The 20,802-nt window shown below is 38.7% G+C and overlaps 1 protein-coding gene across 5 annotated transcripts in view; it reads left to right on the top strand.

Moving 5' to 3' along the window:
• UBR1 (ubiquitin protein ligase E3 component n-recognin 1) overlaps positions 1 to 20,802 on the top strand; it is a 693,945-nt gene that overhangs the window by 584,487 nt on the left and 88,656 nt on the right. For all 5 annotated transcript variants that reach the window (XM_053697798.1, XM_053697801.1, XM_053697800.1 and 2 more), the window contains exon 36: positions 6,723 to 6,778. In XM_053697798.1, the coding sequence (XP_053553773.1) occupies positions 6,723 to 6,778 (56 nt within the window). The remainder of the gene's footprint in view (positions 1 to 6,722; positions 6,779 to 20,802) is intronic.

The following is a 20,802-nucleotide window of genomic DNA, read 5'->3' as shown; positions in this document are numbered from 1 at the left end:
TTTAGTTCAGGGGGCTTCTTTTGTTCTTCCAACCTAGACTGTGATCTCAACAGATGCAAGTCTGACAGGTTGGGGAGCTGTATGGGGGTTTCTGACAGCACAAGGGGTTTGGGAATCTCAGGAGGTGAGATTACCAATCAACATTTTTGGAACGCCATGCAGTTTTCAGAGCTCTTCAGTCGTGGCCTCTTCTAAAGAGAGAGTCGTTCATTTGTTTCTAGACGGACGATGTCACAACCGTGGCATATGTCAATCATCAAGGAGGAACTCACAGTCCTCTGGCTATGAAAGAAGTCTCTCGAATACTTGTATGGGCGGAATCCAGCTCCTGTCTAATTTCTGCGGTTCATATCCCAGGTTTAGACAACTGGGAAGCGGATTATCTCAGTCGCCAAACGCTACATCCGGGCGAATGGTTTCTTCACCCAGAGGTATTTCTTCAGATTGTTCAAATATGGGGACTTCCAGAAATAGATCTGATGGCTTCTCATCTAAACAAGAAGCTTCCCAGGTATCTGTCCAGATCCAGGGATCCTCAGGCGGAAGCAGTGGATGCATTGTCACTTCCTTGGAAGTATCATCCTGCTTATATCTTTCCGACTATAGTTCTTTTTCCAAGATTCTAAAGGAACGTTAGTTTATTCTGCTGGTGGCTCCAGCATGGCCTCACAGGTTTTGGTATGCGGATCTTGTCCGGATGGCCACTTGCCAACCGTGGACTCTTCCGTTAAGACCAGACCTTCTATCGCAAGGTCCTTTTTTCCATCAGGTTCTCAAATCCTTAAATTTGAAGGTATGGAGATTGAACGCTTGATTCTCAGTCATAGAGGTTTCTCTGACTCTGTGATTCATACTATGTTACAGGCTCGTAAAACTGTATCTAGGAAGATATATTATCGAGTCTAGAAGATTTACATTTCTTGGCGTTTTTCTCATCATTTTTCTTGGCATTCTTTTAGAATTCCTAGAATTTTACAGTTTCTTCAGGTTGGTTTGGATAAGGTTTGTCTGCAAGTTCCTTGAAAGGTCAAATCTCTGCTCTTTCTGTTCTTTTTCACAGAAAGATCGCTAGTCTTCCTGATATTCAGTGTTTTGTACAAGCTTTGGCTCGTATAAAACCTGTTATTAAGTCAATCTCTGCTCCTTGGAGTTTGAATTTGGTTCTGGGGGCTCTTCAAACTCCTCCGTTTGAACCTATGCATTCGCTGGATATTAATTACTTTCATGGAAAGTTTTGTTTCTTTTGGCCATCTCTTCTGCTAGAAGAGTTTCTGAATTATCTGCTCTTTCTTGTGAGTCTCCTTTTCTGATTTTTCATCAGGATAAGGCGGTGTTGCGAACTTCTTTTAAATTTTTACCTAAGGTTGTGAATTCTAACAACATTAGTAGAGAAATTGTGGTTCCTTCATTGTGTCCTAATCCTAAGAATTCTAAGGAAAAGTTGTTGCATTCTTTGGATGTAGTTAGAGCTTTGAAATATTATGTTGAAGCTACTAAGGATTTCTGAAAGACTTCTAGTCTATTTGTTTTCTTTTCCGGTTCTAGGAAAGGTCAGAAGGCTTCTGCCATTTCTTTGGCATCTTGGTTAAAATCTTTGTTTCATCATGCCTATGTCGAGTCGGGTAAAACTCCGCCTCAAAGGATTATAGCTCATTCTACTAGGTCAGTTTCTTCTTCCTGGGCGTATAGGAATGAAGCTTCAGTTGATCAGATTTGCAAAGCAGCCACTTGGTCTTCTTTGCATACTTTTACTAAATTCTACCATTTTGATGTGTTTTCTTCTTCTGAAGCAGTTTTTGGTAGAAAAGTACTTCAGGCAGCTGTTTCAGTTTGATTCTTCTGCTTATAATTTCAGTTTTTTTTTCATTATAAGATTTAAACTTTATTTTGGGGGTGGATTTTTTTCAGCGGAATTGGCTGTCTTTATTTTATCCCTCCCTCTCTAGTGACTCTTGCGTGGAAGATCCACATCTTGGGTAGTCATTATCCCATACGTCACTAGCTCATGGACTCTTGCTAATTACATGAAAGAAAACATAATTTATGTAAGAACTTACCTGATAAATTCATTTCTTTCATATTAGCAAGAGTCCATGAGGCCCACCCTTTTTTTGTGGTGGTTATGATTTTTTTGTATAAAGCACAATTATTCCAATTCCTTATTTTTTATGCTTTCGCACTTTTTTCTTATCACCCCACTTCTTGGCTATACGTTAAACTGATTTGTGGGTGTGGTGAGGGGTGTATTTATAGGCATTTTGAGGTTTGGGAAACTTTGCCCCTCCTGGTAGGAATGTATATCCCATACGTCACTAGCTCATGGACTCTTGCTAATATGAAAGAAATGAATTTATCAGGTAAGTTCTTACATAAATTATGTTTTTCCTTTTTCTCTGGGAACTTATTGTCTCCTCAGGTACCTTGTCACAATTCATGCAAGATTAATGGGTAGCCTGCAGGAGCAGTGCTTAAGCATAAAATACAAATAATTACTGAGTTGACATAAGTCACAGATGTGTGAGTTATGTCAAAAAAAAGGGTATGCTTCTTTACACTGGTATGAGATAATCTCACGTCACTGGGAACTCTGTTATGTTATAAAATATAACTTTTATTAACGTTGTTTAAAAAGACAGCTTATATATTGTAATACTTTGCTGTCCTCACTTGGATTAAAAACACATCTCCTTTATATTGCTATACATTATAATTCTATTCTTGAGTTGGTTACAACACCGAGAAATATAGAGTATTATATATGAAGCCTGGGTATTTATTGTATTTTCAAAATAAATAATTGGCCATATGTGTGGCTTGTTTGAAAAATACACCTTATTGGCTAAATATATTATCTAACAGGTTTAAAGTTCCTGTGTTCCTAATATATTACTTAAAATATTATTAGGTGATAAACATGTGATTCTGTGGTCAATGTGGTAACGGGGGTATATGGTAATTTTAATGAACTTAAATTCAAGTGTGCATATAGTATTCAGTTTGTACACTGTTGTTTCGTAAAGTTCTCTATTGCGGTAACATTTGATTATATAATCAAACTCTTAAGTTTGTGTTAAATCAAGAGCTGCTGTGTAAAGATTAATGTCACACGCTGATATTAATGTTTGCAGCGGTTTGAATGTCAGGAAAAATACGCTTCAAATTTGAGCTCCTGGTGTGCTATTAAAGGGACACTGTACCCAAAAAAAATTTTCTTTTGTAATTCAGATAGATCATGCAATTTTAAGCAACTTTCTAATTTACTCCTATTCTCAATTTTTCTTCGTTCTCTTGCTATCATTATTTGAAATGATTTTGGTTTCAGTACTCTGGACAGCACTTTTTTATTGGTGGATGAATTTATCCACCAATCAGCAAGGACAACCCAGGTTTATCACCAAAAATGGGCCGGCATCTAAACTTACATTCTTGCATTTCAAATAAAGATACCAAGAGAATGAAGAAAATGTAATAATAAGAGTAAATTAGAAAGTTGCTTAAAATTCCATGCTCAATCTGAATCACGAAAGAAAATTTTTGGGTACAGTGTCCCTTTAAGTCACCTTGCATACTATATCACTCATGCATGCTGATACTGCATTAGCGAATTATTTTGCAACAAAAATTATATTTTTAATAGCTGGTTTCACTCATGCAGTTATAAATTCAATGTACTGTTACTTTGTAGCTTAAGTGAATCAGGGAAACCAATGTTCCACTTTAAATTCTTTGTACAGTATATTGTTTTTAACTCAGTTACGTTATTTGCTTGCTCTTTTTGAGTTAGTGTATTGTACCCGAGCTGTTTATATACTTCGCTATATTATTGATAGAGCAACAGTTGTAATTTTAGGGATTACTTGAAACCTTAGACTTTGAGTGGTTTCCAGCTCGTTGTTAATTGTCGCTGTATGTTATAGCTGAATTGTATCGCTATATTCTTGAGAGACATAAATTGCTTAAAATTGCTTAGAGCCTTTTTTGCCACAAGTCGTTTTAAATTAACTGTTAGTTGTCTTTAGCGGTTACAGCTAAGTTGTGTTGCATCACTTAATGCTTGTCCGTTTTACCAGTTATGCTATTGTTTTTATGCCCCACTAAAAATGTTTCAAACTGTTTGACACTACCGTGCCGTTAACTATTGCTGCACCACATTGCTATAGTTATTCCAATTACTCTTAATTAACACTACATGTATTGTACTAGTCTATGTGACCAACTGTTAATTATAAAGTGTCACTATTATCAACAACATAAAGGAGAGCAGGTTTAAAAAAAATTTAAACCTGCTCTCCTTTAAACCTGTTAGATTTTTAAACCTGTTAGATAATATATTTAGCCAATAAGGTGTATTTTTCAAACAAGCCACACATATGGCCAATTATTTATTTTGAAAATACAATAAATACCCAGGCTTCATATATAATACTCTGTAACCAACTCAAGAATAGAATTATAATGTATAACAATATAAAGGAGATGTGTTTTTAATCCAAGTGAGGACAGCGAAGTATTACAATATATAAGCTGTCTTTTTTAAACAACGTTAATAAAAGTTATATTTTATAACATAACAGAGTTCCCAGAGACTTGAGATGATCTCATACCAGTGTAAAGAAGCATACCCTTTTTTTTTTTACATAACTCACACATATGTGACTTATGTCAACTCAGTAAATATTTCTATATATATCTGTACATACCTATACCTGTATATATTTTTCTATAGATATCTATTTTACATGAACATTATCAGATATATGTAGAAATATATATTTAATAATATATTAAAAATATGTAGTGTGAATAAAGTTAGTGGCTTGTCAAGAGACTGCTAGCGATATTGGGTGATAAGTTATGGAATAAATAAAGCCTGAGTGAAATACTGGATATCTGCATCTGTATAATGACACCCAGCTCTATACAAAGAAACAATAGTGACCCTGGCACATGCGTATAGCCAGACAAGGACTGGTTATAGGATCAGTGGTATCTGCATCAGTATAATAACACCCAGCACTATATAATGACACAGTAGTGATACTGGCACATGCGTATAGCCAGACAAGGACTGGTTATAGGATCAGTGGTATCTGCATCAGTATAATAGCACCCAGCACTATATAATGACACACTAGTGACACTGGCACATGGGTATAGCCAGAGGAGGACTGGTTATAGGATCAGTGGTATCTGCATCAGTATAATAACACTCAGCACTATATAATGACACAGTAGTGACACTGTCACATGGGTATAGCCAGAGGAGGACTGGTTATAGGATCATTGGTATCTGCATCAGTATAATAACACCCAGCACTATATAATAACACAGTAGTGAGATTGGCACATGGGTATAGCCAGAGGAGGGCTGGTTATAGAATCAGTGGTATCTGCATCAGTATAATAACACCCAGCACTATATAATGACACAGTAGTGAGATTGGCACATGGGTATAGCCAGAGGAGGACTGGTTATAGGATCAGTGGTATCTGCATCAGTATAATAACACCCAGCACTATATAATGACACAGTAGTGACACTGGCACATGGGTATAGCCAGAGGAGGGCTGGTTATAGAATCAGTGGTATCTGCATCAGTATAACACCCAGCACTATATAATAACACAGTAGTGACACTGGCAAATGGGTATAGCCAGAGGAGGGCTGGTTATAGGATCAGTGGTATCTGCATCAGTATAATAACACCAAGCACTATATAATGACACAGTAGTGACACTGGCACATGGGTATAGCCAGAGGAGGGCTGGTTATTGGATCAGTGGTATCTGCATCAGTATAATAACACCCATCACTATATAATGACACAGTAGTGACACTGGCACATGGGTATAACCAGAGGAGGGCTGGTTATAGGATCAGTGGTATCTGCATCAGTATAATAACACCCAGCACTATATAATGACACAGTAGTGACACTGGCACATGGGTATAGCCAGAGGAGGGCTGGTTATAGGATCAGTGGTATCTGCATCAGTATAATAACACCCAGCACTATACAAAGACACAGTAGTGACACTGGTACATGGGTATAGCCAGAGGAGGGCTGGTTATAGGATCAGTGGTATCTGCATCAGTATAATAACACCCAGCACTATATAATGACACAGTAGTGACACTGGCTCATGGGTATAGCCAGAGGAGGGCTGGTTATAGGATCAGTGGTATATGCATCAGTATAATAACACCCAGCACTATATAATGACACAGTAGTGACACTGGCTCATGGGTATAGCCAGAGGAGGGCTGGTTATAGGATCAGTGGTATCTGCATCAGTATAATAACACCCAGCACTATAAAATAATGTTTTTAATTTCAAATGTACCTTGGTGTCCTTCACTAAGGTCTGTACTTTGGAAAATGTCTGTTACAGCCTTTGTCTGTGCCTATCCCTGATAATAACATATAAAATACTTTCTATGTGAAGAACATAGGAATGGAAAATATGCGTAACACAATTCGTGTTTCGCTATTTAGGTTTAACATGCTGTCAGGTTTGCGCACATGGAAATGATCTTAAAACACGTGATTGAAATATTACATATAAAATATTTAAAAATAATTATTAAATATTGTAGATACTGTAATATATATATATTATATTATTATTATTATTATTATATATTTTTTATTTTCTCTATGGATTATTCAGAATTTTTTACAAAACTAAATTGTGTTATTGTATGTGTGCTTTTGTTTCAGAGAGCTTGCTTCGAATCGATGAAAAATCATTGCTAGGATCTTTGCAAAATCGCCAGGTATGTGTGTGCCTGTTGATACGTTAACTAAACAGTCTTTCTTCAATGACTGCGTACTACATTCTGCCTTAATCACATTATCTTGCAGTATAAATTCTTTAAGGAGCTTTCCCGATTTGACTTATCTGCATTAAGAATTAGATTATTGCCTGTTTATTATGCCAAAGGCCAAAGGGTTGAGAATACTGCAGGATATATTAAAAACAAAAAGCACATTCTTTTGTACTACTTTAAATTTGATTACAAATGAATCCCATTATAGAATACTGAACCTGATGCAGAATTTTATTATTTCCTACTGAATAACCACAACTTAAGCCTTGAACTTAAAATGTTTTCTGTGTTCCATTTTTATTAACTCTATGATTGTATTCATTTATGTTCAAATGCTCCCTTTACTTTACTACGTTTTAGTGCTGCATGTTATAGATTAAATTCAAAAACTACATTGGAGTTAGTGTCCTCAGCACATTAATTACTGATGTAACATTAGTTGTGAGCTTACTTGGAGAGTCAAAGAGTGAGTTTACTAGGGGCTTGATGATCAAAAATTCACTGCCATGGAAAGAAATCCTTAAAAAAAATTGTTTCTTTCATGTAATTAGCAAGAGTCCATGAGCTAGTGACGTATGGGATATACATTCCTACCAGAAGGGGCAAAGTTTCCCAAACCTCAAAATGCCTATAAATACACCCCTCACCACACCCACAAATCAGTTTTACAAACTTTGCCTCCTATGGAGGTGGTGAAGTAAGTTTGTGCTAGATTCTACGTTGATATGCGCTCCGCAGCAGGTTGGAGCCCGGTTTTCCTCTCAGCGTGCAGTGAATGTCAGAGGGATGTGAGGAGAGTATTGCCTATTTGAATTCAATGATCTCCTTCTACGGGGTCTATTTCATAGGTTCTCTGTTATCGGTCGTAGAGATTCATCTCTTATCTCCCTTTTCAGATCGACGATATACTCTTATATATACCATTACCTCTACTGATTCTCGTTTCAGTACTGGTTTGGCTTTCTACTACTTGTAGATGAGTGTCCTGGGGTAAGTAAGTCTTATTTTCTGTGACACTCTAAGCTATGGTTGGGCACTTTTATATAAAGTTCTAAATATATGTGTTCAAACATTTATTTGCCTTGACTCAGGATGTTCAACGTTCCTTATTTCAGACAGTCAGTTTCATATTTGGGATAATGCATATGAATGAATCAATTTTTTTCTTACCTTAAAATTTGACTTTTTCCCTGTGGGCTATTAGGCTTGCGGGGGCTGAAAATGCTTCATTTTATTGCGTCATTCTTGGCGCAGACTTTTTTGGCACAAAAAAAAATTTCTGTTTCCGGCGTCATACGTGTCGCCGGAAGTTGCGTCATTTTTTTGACATTTTTTTGCGCCAAAAGTGTCGGCGTTCCGTATGTGGCGTCATTTTTGGCGCCAAAAGCATTTAGGCGCCAAATAATGTGGGCGTCTTTTTTTGGCGCTAAAAAATATGGGCGTCACTATTGTCTCCACATTATTTAAGTCTCATTATTTATTGCTTCTGGTTGCTAGAAGCTTGTTCACTGGCATTTTTTCCCATTCCTGAAACTGTCATTTAAGGAATTTGATCAATTTTGTTTTATATGTTGTTTTTTCTATTACATATTGCAAGATGTCTCCGTTTGTCCCTGAGTCAGAAGCCACTTCTGGAAAAATGCTTAACTGAGTTTCAGTTCTACCAAAGCTAAGTTCATTTATTTTAAATGTTATAAATGTTTATCTTTAGCTATGGTTTGTAATAAGTTATTTTGATATACTTTTACATGCAGATTCCATTAGTATTTATGCTTTATACATTTCCATTCTTAAGTGCAAGAAATGTTTAGAAGATTTATAAGAAATATTTTTTCTGATTAAGGCTATGTCTGACTTTGTGCCTTCTAATACGATTTTTTAGGTCTTTTTCACTTTTTTAATTATTGAAGTTTCAAATGACCAACAACATACTGATTTATCCTTCTCTGATGATGTTTTTTTCTCTTTCAGAAATTCTCTTCATCAGATATTGACGCTAACAAATCTACTTTTTTATATAATTTTTTTATTATTAAAGTACATTTGTTCTTTGTTGAAGAGGTGTTGATTATTTTGGATATTAAGGTAACTAGTTCTTTAAGACTAGCTGACACTATTTCTGCCTTTTTATTTCTTCTGTGATTTCAGAGGTTTTCTTTCCAATTCCCCATACTAGGGAATGGAATAGGCTGAGAATTTTCTTTTATTTTTAAACTATATTCTTTGTCAGCAGTTAAATTCAATTTGGAGGGTTCTCCAATTTATTGGAGCTATCTCTACTCCTACTAATTATGCTATTGTTTTTATAGCAAAATAGTATTTATTTTCCTTTATATAGTTGTATCTTATTTTTGGAAAATTATTTAGTTTCAGGTACTTTTCTTGGTCCTGTGATATTGCAATTGCTTCATTTTTTCTGTTTACTTTAAGATCAAGTATCAGATTATGATTTATTTTAGCATTGTTAAGGGACAACATTTACTAGACTAGGTGCCGTTGCATTTGTCTTGTTGTTTTGCATTTTGCAAGTCCTCTGTTTTGACTGGTCCTTTAAACTGGACTATCATGCTAATGATTTCATTTGTGTCTTCATTTTATTGAATATATTCGCAAATGAGGGTTAATCTATGTCTTTAGCTATTTTAGCTAGAAGAATTCTGTGATTTTAAAAAAAAAAAAAAAAAAAAAAAAGAAAATCCATATTTCTTTGGTTCTAAGATAATCAATTATAATTGGATTCAATTCTTAACTGTTACTATGGGCTTCAAGATTGAGTTCTAAGACTAAAACTTTAAGCTTATACTAGTTTGGTTGTTCTTATTAAGGAACGAATCCTGAGTTCTTTCCCAAGTAACATGTTTTTAATTGGGGTTCGAAATTAGTTCCCTAATGTTGCGATGCACGTGCCGTATTCCAGCTTGGCTGGTAAGGGGCAGGTTAAGACTTCTTTGAAATTTATTTGGTTCTATTTCTCCTGTTAAGTGTAGTCAGTCCATGGGTCATCCATTACTTATGGGATATTAACTCCTCCCTAACAGGAAGTGCAAGAGGATCACCCAAGCAGAGCTGCTATATAGCTCCTCCCCTCTAAGTCACCCCCAGTCATTCTCTTGCACCTAACTAATAGATAGGATGTGTGAGAGGAGTGTGGTTATTAAATTTAGTTTTTTATTACTTCAATCAAAAGTTTGTTGTTTTAAACAGCACCGGAGTGTGTTGTTTCTTCTCAGGCAGTATTAGAAGAAGAATCTACCTGAGTTTGTGTATGATCTTAGCGGACGTAACTAAGATCCATTTGCTGTTCTCGGCCATTCTGAGGAGCGAGGTAACTTCAGAACAGGGGACAGCGGGCAGGGTTCACCTGCAAAGAGGTATGTTGCAGTATATTATTTTCTAAGGAATGGAATTGACTGAGAAAATACTGCTAATACCAATATAATGTAAGTACAGCCTTAAATGCAGTAGTAGCAACTGGTATCAGGCTGTTATGTATGTATGTTGGCACTAAAGTATTTCTGGGGAATGGCACTTCACTAAGAAAATACGGTATACATATAACTTATAGCCTTTCTGCAGTGAAAGCGACTAGCAACAGGCTTTTATTATTATTTCATATATTTAAAACGTTTACTGGCAGGTTAATCGTTTTTCTCTCTGAGGTACTTGGTGAAAATTTATGGGCATTAATTTCCACTTGGCTGTCGTTTATTTTGAATAAAATCAGTTTACTGAGCTTCCCCACTGCTGTATTATGAGTGGGAGGGGCCTATTTTGGCGCTTTTACTACGCATTAAAAATTCAGTCACAGTCTTCCTTATTCTCCCTGCATGATCCAGGACGTCTCTACAGAGCTCAGGGGTCTCCAAAACTAGTTTGAGGGAGGTAATCACTCACAGCAGACCTGTGAGACTGTGCTTTGACTGTGATATAAAACGTATTTATTTGATTTGTCAATCGTTTTTTGGTATTAAGGGGTTAATAATCCATTTGCTGATGGGTGCTATCCTTGCTAAATTAATGCATTTCATATGAAAAATTGATTGCTATAACTAAACCGGTTCATTGTTATATCAAAGTGACAGTTTTTTTGTGTGCTTCTTAAAGGCACAGTAACGTTTTTTATGTTGCTTGTAAATTCATTTGAAAAGTATTTTCCAAGCTTGCTAGTCTAATTGCAAGTTTGTTTAAACATGTCTGACACAGAGGAATCTCTTTGTGCAATATGTTCAAAGGCCAAGGTGGAGCCCAATAGAAATTTATGTACTAATTGCATTGATGCTACTTTAAATAAAAGCCAATCTGTACATGTTAAGCAAAATTCACCAGACAACGAGGGGGAAGTTATGCCGACTAACTTGCCTCACGTGTCAGTACCTGCATCTCCCGCTCAGGAGGTGCGTGATATTGTAACGCCAGGTACATCAGGGCGGCCATTACAAATCACTTTACAAGACATGGCTAATGTTATGACTGAAGTTTTATCTAAATTGCCAGAACTTAGGGGTAAACGAGACCACTCTGGGGTGAGAACAGAGTGCGCTGATAATGCTAGGGCCATGTCTGATACTGCGTCACAATTTGCAGAACATGAAGACGGAGAGCTTCATTCTGTGGGTGACGGATCTGATCCAAATAAACTGGATTCAGACATTTCAAATTTTAAATTTAAGCTGGAGAACCTCCGTGTATTACTAGGGGAGGTGTTAGCAGCTCTGAATGATTGTAACATGGTTGCAATCCCAGAGAAAATATGTAGGTTGGATAAATATTTTGCGGTACCGACGTGTACTGACGTTTTTCCTATACCTAAGAGACTTACTGAAATTGTTACTAAGGAGTGGGATAGACCCGGCGTGCCTTTCTCACCCCCTCCTATATTCAGAAAAATGTTTCCAATAGACGCCACCACAAGGGACTTATGGCAAACGGTCCCTAAGGTGGAGGGAGCAGTTTCTACTTTAGCTAAGCGTACCACTATCCCAGTGGAGGATAGCTGTGCCTTTTCAGATCCAATGGATAAAAAGTTAGAGGGTTACCTTAAGAAAATGTTTGTTCAACAAGGTTTTATATTGCAACCCCTTGCATGCATTGCGCCTGTCACGGCTGCGGCGGCATTTTGGTTTGAGTCTCTGGAAGAGACCCTTGACACAGCTCCATTGGATGAGATTACACACAAGCTTAAAGCCCTTAAGCTAGCTAATTCATTTATTTCTGATGCCGTAGTACACTTAACTAAACTTACGGCTAAGAATTCCGGATTCGCCATTCAGGCGCGCAGAGCGCTGTGGCTAAAATCCTGGTCAGCTGATGTGACTTCTAAATCTAAATTGCTTAACATACCTTTCAAGGGGCAGACATTATTCGGGCCCAGTTTGAAAGAAATTATCGCTGACATTACGGGAGGTAAGGGCCATGCCCTGCCTCAAGACAGAGCCAAACCAAGGGCTAGAAAGTCTAATTTTCGTGCCTTTCGTAACTTCAAGGCAGGAGCAGCATCAACTTCCTCTGCTCCAAAACAGGAAGGAACTGTTGCTCGCTACAGACAAGGCTGGAAACCTAACCAGACCTGGAACAAGGGCAAGCAGGCCAGAAAACCTGCTGCTGCCCCTAAGACAGCATGAAGTGAGGGCCCCCGATCCGGAAACGGATCTAGTGGGGGGCAGACTTTCTCTCTTCGCCCAGGCTTGGGCAAGAGATGTCCAGGATCCCTGGGCGTTGGAGATCATATCTCAGGGATATCTTCTGGACTTCAAAGCTTCTCCTCCACAAGGGAGATTTCATCTTTCAAGGTTGTCAACAAACCAGATAAAGAAAGAGGCGTTTCTACGCTGTGTACAAGATCTTTTACTAATGGGAGTGATCCATCTGGTTCCGCGGTCGGAACATGGACAAGGGTTTTACTCAAATCTGTTTGTGGTTCCCAAGAAAGAAGGAACCTTCAGACCAATATTGGATTCAAAGATCCTAAACAAATTCCTAAGAGTTCCATCGTTCAAAATGGAAACTATTCGGACAATCTTACCCATGATCCAAAGGGGTCAGTACATGACCACAGTGGATTTAAAGGATGCCTACCTTCACATACCGATTCACAAGGATCATTACCGGTATCTAAGGTTTGCCTTCCTAGACAGGCATTACCAGTTTGTAGCTCTTCCCTTCGGGTTAGCTACGGCTCCAAGAATCTTTACAAAGGTTCTGGGTTCTCTTCTGGCGGTACTAAGACCGCGAGGAATATCGGTAGCTCCGTACCTAGACGACATTCTGATACAAGCGTCAAGTTTCCAAACTGCCAAGTCTCATACAGAATTAGTACTGGCATTTCTAAGGTCACATGGGTGGAAAGTGAACGAAGAAAAGAGTTCTCTATTGCCACTCACAAGAGTTCCCTTCTTAGGGACTCTCATAGATTCTGTAGAAATGAAGATTTATCTGACAGAGGTCAGGTTAACAAAACTTCTAGATGCTTGCCGGATCCTTCATTCCATTCCACACCCGTCAGTGGCTCAATGCATGGAGGTAATCGGCTTAATGGTAGCGGCAATGGACATAGTACCCTTTGCACGCCTGCATCTCAGACCACTGCAATTGTGCATGCTAAGTCAGTGGAATGGGGATTACTCAGATTTGTCCCCTATGCTGAATCTGGATCAAGAGACCAGAAATTCTCTTCTATGGTGGCTCTCTCGGCCACATCTATCCAAGAGGATGCCCTTCAGCAGGCCAGATTGGACGATTGTAACAACAGACGCCAGCCTGATAGGTTGGGGCGCTGTCTGGAATTCCCTGAAGACTCAGGGATCTTGGACTCAGGAGGAGAGTCTCCTTCCTATAAATATTCTGGAATTAAGAGCAGTTTTCAATGCCCTTCTGGCTTGGCCTCAGTTAGCAACTCTGAGGTTCATCAGGTTTCAGTCGGACAACATCACGACTGTGGCTTACATCAACCATCAGGGAGGGACAAGGAGTTCCCTAGCAATGATGGAAGTCTCAAAGATAATTCACTGGGCAGAGTCTCACTCTTGCCACCTATCAGCGATCCACATCCCAGGCGTGGAGAACTGGGAAGCGGATTATCTAAGTCGCCAAACTTTTCATCCGGGGGAGTGGGAACTTCATCCGGAGGTCTTTGCCCAAATACTTCGGCGTTGGGGCAAACCAGATCTGGATCTCATGGCGTCTCGCCAGAACACCAAACTTCCTTATTACGGATCCAGGTCCAGAGACCCGGGAGCGGTTCTGATAGATGCTCTGACAGCACCTTGGGTCTTCAACATGGCTTATGTGTTTCCACCCTTCCCGATGCTTCCTCGATTGATTGCCAGGATCAAACAGGAAAGAGCATCAGTGATTCTAATAGCGCCTGCGTGGCCACGCAGGACCTGGTATGCAGATCTAGTGGACATGTCGTCCTGTCCACCATGGTCTCTGCCTCTGAGACAGGACCTTCTGGTGCAGGGTCCTTTCAAACATCCAAATCTAATTTCTCTGAGGCTGACTGCATGGAGATTGAACGCTTGATTCTATCAAAGCGTGGATTCTCTGAGTCAGTGATTGATACCTTGATACAGGCTAGGAAGCCTGTTACCAGGAAAATTTACCATAAAATATGGCGCAAATACTTGCATTGGTGCGAATCCAAGAGTTACTCATGGAGTAAGGTTAGGATTCCTAGGATATTGTCTTTTCTACAAGAAGGTTTAGAAAAGGGCTTATCCGCTAGTTCGTTAAAGGGACAGATCTCAGCTTTGTCCATCCTTTTACACAAACGTCTGTCAGAAGTTCCAGACGTTCAGGCTTTTTGTCAGGCTTTGGCCAGGATTAAGCCTGTGTTTAAAACTGTTGCTCCACCATGGAGCTTAAACTTAGTTCTTAACGTTTTACAGGGTGTTCCGTTTGAACCCCTTCATTCCATTGATATCAAGCTGTTATCTTGGAAAGTTCTGTTTTTAATGGCTATTTCCTCGGCTCGAAGAGTCTCTGAGTTATCTGCTTTACATTGTGATTCTCCTTATCTGATTTTCCATTCAGACAAGGTAGTTCTGCGTACTAAACCTGGGTTCTTACCTAAGGTAGTCACTAACAGGAATATCAATCAAGAGATTGTTGTTCCTTCATTGTGCCCTAATCCTTCCTCAAAGAAGGAACGACTTCTGCACAATCTGGACGTTGTCCGTGCCCTGAAATTTTATTTACAGGCAACTAAAGATTTTCGACAAACTTCTTCCCTGTTTGTCGTCTATTCTGGACAGAGGAGAGGTCAAAAGGCTTCGACTACCTCTCTCTCCTTCTGGCTTCGTAGTATAATACGTTTAGCCTATGAGACTGCTGGACAGCAGCCTCCTGAAAGAATTACAGCTCATTCTACCAGAGCTGTGGCTTCCACTTGGGCCTTTAAAAATGAGGCCTCTGTTGAACAGATTTGCAAGGCTGCGACTTGGTCTTCACTTCACACTTTTTCCAAATTTTACAAATTTGACACTTTTGCTTCTTCGGAGGCTGTTTTTGGGAGAAAGGTTCTTCAGGCAGTGGTTCCTTCCGTGTAAAGATCCTGCCTGTCCCTCCCGTCATCCGTGTACTTTTAGCTTTGGTATTGGTATCCCATAAGTAATGGATGACCAGTGGACTGACTACACTTAACAGGAGAAAACATAATTTATGCTTACCTGATAAATTCCTTTCTCCTGTAGTGTAGTCAGTCCACGGCCCGCCCTGTTTTTTATGGCAGGTCTAAATTTTAAATTATACTCCAGTCACCACTGCACCCTATAGTTTCTCCTTTCTCGTTTGGTTTTCGGTCGAATGACTGGGTGTGACGTAGAGGGGAGGAGCTATATAGCAGCTCTGCTTGGGTGATCCTCTTGCACTTCCTGTTAGGGAGGAGTTAATATCCCATAAGTAATGGATGACCCGTGGACTGACTACACTACAGGAGAAAGGAATTTATCAGGTAAGCATAAATTATGTTTTTGTCCAAATTTCTTTGATTTTATTCCAGTAAGGCTAACACTTTATTTTAGTGTGTTTCTGTCCTATATATTTTGGATACTGTTGAGGCATGGCTGGGTACCCATGGGGTTCAAGCGCTGCTCAGACCTGGAATCTTCTGGGGTTTTTATTCCAGTTCCTTTTCTAGGAACTGGGTTTTGGAGTTTTATTCAAACTATTTTGCCTTTTTGTGGTCATTGATAGCATTATTTGTTTTCTTTAGATACAATAAATGCGTATTCTTCATTTTTCTGTTTTCATTCAGATTATTTCCTGAGGATGCGGATTCTCATATGTTTCACTTGCTCTTCAGGACATAGTTAGAGGATCTTTTTTCAAAAGCTCTTGATTCCTCACGCAAGGGTCACCTTTTTTTAGGTTTCCAGATGGTTTATGTCACTATCTTTGTCTCTATCAGACAAGGGACAATTTGTATTGGGTTCCGTCTGTCGGTACCTTTAGTCTCTATTATTTCCTTCAGTTGCTATATATGCATAGAAGTTTTAACAGCATTGGATTCAATTCCCTTTGCTCATTTTCAATGGAAAGATCCTTTCCAGCTTTTTATGAGTGTTGTCTCTTCAAGAACATGGTTGGAGGATCAATTAACCAAAAAGTTTGTTGATTCCTCAGACAAGAGTAACCTTTTTTAGATTTCCGGATAGATTCAGTGTCCATGACTCTGTCTCTGTTGGACAGGAGACGTCTGAAATTGGTTTCAGCTTATCGAAACTTTCAGTCTCAATCATTCCCTTCAGTAGCCTTATGCATGGAAATTCTAGGTTCTTATGACTGCTGCATTGGACGTGTTCCCCTTTGCTCATTTTCACATGCGACCTCTTCAGATCTGTATGCTGAACCAGTGGTGCCGGGATTATACAAAGATATCTCATTTAATATCTTTAAAACTGATTGTTCGACACCCTCTGACGTGGTACAGACCACCATCGTTTAGTTCAGGGAGCTTCTTTTTTTCTTCCAACCTGGACTGTGATCTCAACAGATGCAAGTCTGACAGGTTGGGGAGCTGTATGGGGGTTTCTGACAGCACAAGGGGTTTGGGAAATCTCAGGAGGTGAGATTACCAATCAATATTTTGGAACTCCGTGCAATTTTCAGAAGCTCTTCAGTCATGGCCTCTTCTAAAGAGAGAATCGTTCATTTGTTTTCAGACAAACAATGTCACAACTGTGGCATATATCAATCATCAAGGTGGGACTCACAGTCCTCTGGCTATGAAAGAAGTATCTCGAATACTGGTATGGGCGGAATCCAGCTCCTGTCTAATCTCTGCGGTTCATATCCCAGGTATTGACAATTGGAAAGCGGATTATCTCAGTCGCCAAACGTTACATCCGGGCGAGTGGTCTCTTCACCCAGAGGTGTTTCTTCAGATTGTTCAAATGTGGGGACTTCCAGAAATAGATCTGATGGCCTCTCATCTAAACAAGAAACTTCCCAGGTATCTGTCCAGATCCAGGGATCCTCAGGCGGAAGCAGTGGATGCATTGTCACTTCCTTGGAAGTATCATCCTGCCTATATCTTTCCGCCTCTAGTTCTTCTTCCAAGAGTAATCTCCAAGATTCTGAAGGAATGCTCGTTTTTTCTGCTGGTGGCTCCAGCATGGTCTCACAGGTTTTGGTATACGGATCTTGTCCGCATGGCTTCTTGCCAACCGTGGACTCTTCCGTTAAGACCAGACCTTCTGTCACAAGGTCCTTTTTTACCATCAGGATCTAAAATCCTTAAATTTAAAGGTATGGAGATTGAACGCTTGATTCTTAGTCAAAGAGGTTTCTCTGACTCTGTGATTAATACTATGTTACAGGCTCGCAGATCTGTATCTAGGAAGATATATTATCGAGTCTGGAAGACTTACATTTCTTGGTATCTTTCTCATCATTTTTCCTGGCATTCTTTTAGAATTCCGAGAATTTTTCAGTTTCTTCAGGATGGTTTGGATAAAGGTTTGTCTGCAAGTTCCTTGAAAGGACAAATCTCTGCTCTTTCTGTTCTTTTTCACAGAAGGATTGCTATTCTTCCTGATATTCATTGTTTTGTACAAGCTTTGGTTCATATAAAACCTGTTATTAAGTCAATTTCTCCTCCTTGGAGTTTAAATTTTGGTTCTGGGGGCTCTTCAAGCTCTTCTGTTTGAACCTATGCATTCACTGGACATTAAATTACTTTCTTGGAAAGTTTTGTTTTCTTTTGGCCATCTCTTCTGCTAGAAGAGTTTCTGAATTATCTGCTCTTTCTTGTGAATCTCCTTTTCTGATTTTCCATCAGGATAAGGCGGTGTTGCGAACTTCTTTTAAATTTTTACCTAAGGTTGTGAATTCTAACAACATTAGTAGAGAAATTGTGGTTCCTTCATTATGTCCTAATCCTAAGAATTCTAAGGAGAGATCATTGCATTCTTTGGATGTAGTTGGAGCTTTGAAATATTATGTTGAAGCTACTAAGAATTTCCGAAAGACTTCTAGTCTATTTGTTATCTTTTCCGGTTCTAGGAAAGGTCAGAAGGCCTCTGCCATTTCTTTGGCATCTTGGTTGAAATCTTTAATTCATCATGCTTATGTCGAGTCGGGTAAATCTCCGCCTCAAAGGATTACAGCTCATTCTACTAGGTCAGTTTCTACTTCCTGGGCGTTTAGGAATGAAGCTTCGATTGATCAGATTTGCAAAGCAGCAACTTGGTCTTCTTTGCATACTTTTACTAAATTCTACCATTTTGATGTGTATTCTTCTTCTGAAGCAGTTTTTGGTAGAAAAATACTTCAGGCAGCTGTTTCAGTTTGATTCTTCTGCTTATAATTCCAGTTTTCTTCATTATAAGATTTAAACTTTATTTTGGGTGTGGATTATTTTTCAGCGGAATTGGCTGTCTTTATTTTATCCCTCCCTCTCTAGTGACTCTTGCGTGGAAGATCCACATCTTGGGTAGGAACAATTACAATTAATAGGTAGTAAAGGCATTATCTGTCTATTTAAACAATAATAAATCAAGTAGACCGACCCTTTAAACGGTAATCTATATAGATGTTATCTAATGGAAATAGAATATATTTAAACTTATTTCTTATGTTACCCAGTGATATGAAGCTGACATGAGACTTTTCAGTAATCCTCACTGCAGTGTGGCCTTGCAGAATATGTTAATATTACGTACTTAATATATGGGTGGCTTATCCATGAAGGTTGAACTTTGGAAGCAGCTCTACCAAATCAATCTTGGACTATATTTTGCCTTCCACAAATCTTAAATTGTTTACAACATGGGTGATGATGGATTATTTTGTTCAGAGCATTGTGGGAATTTATGTTGTTGAGAGGTATAGATTTAAATATTTATAATAACAAAAGTGCACTAAAAAAGCAACAGCATCAACCAGAATGAATAAATAAAATGTTTTATTTCATTGCTATTATTGAAAGCTCATATAGCTTCAAATAACAATCACACTTCACCATTCATGCCATGTGTAGTGCAAAAACCACCGGTGGTATAAAAAATATAGATATGTAAAATGGACTATGTCCAGAAATATAAAAAAGGAGCAAGTAAAAAATATAAATGTCCAGATAGATTAAATCCGATATCCAGAAATAATATTCTCTATTTTGTAAGTAGTTAAAGTTTTAAAGTTAATGTTTTCACTCTGTGTTTCACTTTGTATAAATGGCAGCTTTAATTGCGGCTTGTTATTAAATATCCACAAGATAGTGTTTTTCCACAAGGCGTTAATTTCAGAGTATTGCTTCTTAAAACATTAGGGATCAGTGGAACCTCTAATTCCCCCGGTTAAAATAAATATACGGGAACGTTTCATGTTTTACTTTATAATAGTTGGTGTCCTTTGGGGGCCATTAGGGTCTCTTACCACACTTTCCCTTTCCTCAAGTGATGCGACTCCGGGATCTACAGCACTCAGCTGTTGGCGTCCTTTTCTCTGCGTCTTACTTTCTGTTTGATTCAGCGCTTCCGTGTGTATCGTCACGTGTTGTCCTTCTGCCAATCAGATTGCTGTGTGTTCGATCCAGTGAGTTTCAGCATATTTTCTCCCAAGTGTGTATCAGAGCGCTCGGTTCTTGGGCTATAGTATTATCCAGGTTCTTCTACACGTTTCAGCCAGTCATGGGCCTTTATCAAGATTCTTGACTGGCTGAAACGCCTAAAGGCCCCTAAAGGACACCAACTATTATAAGGTAAAACGTGACACATACCCGTATAGTTGTTTTAACTTGGGGAATTAGAGGTTCCACTGATCCCTAATGTTTTAAGAAGCAATACTCTGAAATTAACGCCTTGGGGAAAAACACTATCTTGTGGATATTTAATAGCAAGCCGCAATTAAAGCTGCCATATATACAAAGTGAAACACAGAGTGAAAACATTAATTAGAGGATATTATTTCTGGATATCGGCTTTAATCTATCTGGACATTTATATTTTTTATTTTTTACTTGCTCCTTTTTTACGTTTCTGGACATAGTCCATTTTACATATATATATTTTCTTTCATGTAATTAGCAAGAGTCCATGAGCTAGTGACGTATGGGATATACATTCCTACCAGGAGGGGCAAAGTTTCCCAAACCTTAAAATGCCTATAAATACACCCCTCACCACACCCACAAATCAGTTTTACAAACTTTGCCTCCTATGGAGGTGGTGAAGTAAGTTTGTGCTAGATTCTACGTTGATATGCGCTCCGCAGCAGGTTGGAGCCCAGTTTTCCTCTCAGCGTGCAGTGAATGTCAGAGGGATGTGAGGAGAGTATTGCCTATTTGAATGCAATGATCTCCTTCTACGGGGTCTATTTCATAGGTTCTCTGTTATCGGTCGTAGAGATTCATCTCTTACCTCCCTTTTCAGATCGGCGATATACTCTTATATATATATATACCATTACCTCTGCTGATTTTCGTTTCAGTACTGGTTTGGCTTTCTACAAACATGTAGATGAGTGTCCTGGGG

The sequence above is a fragment of the Bombina bombina genome, chromosome 1 (assembly GCF_027579735.1).
Source record: "Bombina bombina isolate aBomBom1 chromosome 1, aBomBom1.pri, whole genome shotgun sequence".
NCBI lineage: Eukaryota > Metazoa > Chordata > Amphibia > Anura > Bombinatoridae > Bombina > Bombina bombina.
Note: the sequence above shows the minus strand (reverse complement) of the source record. Positions and strands in the feature narration are given on the sequence as shown.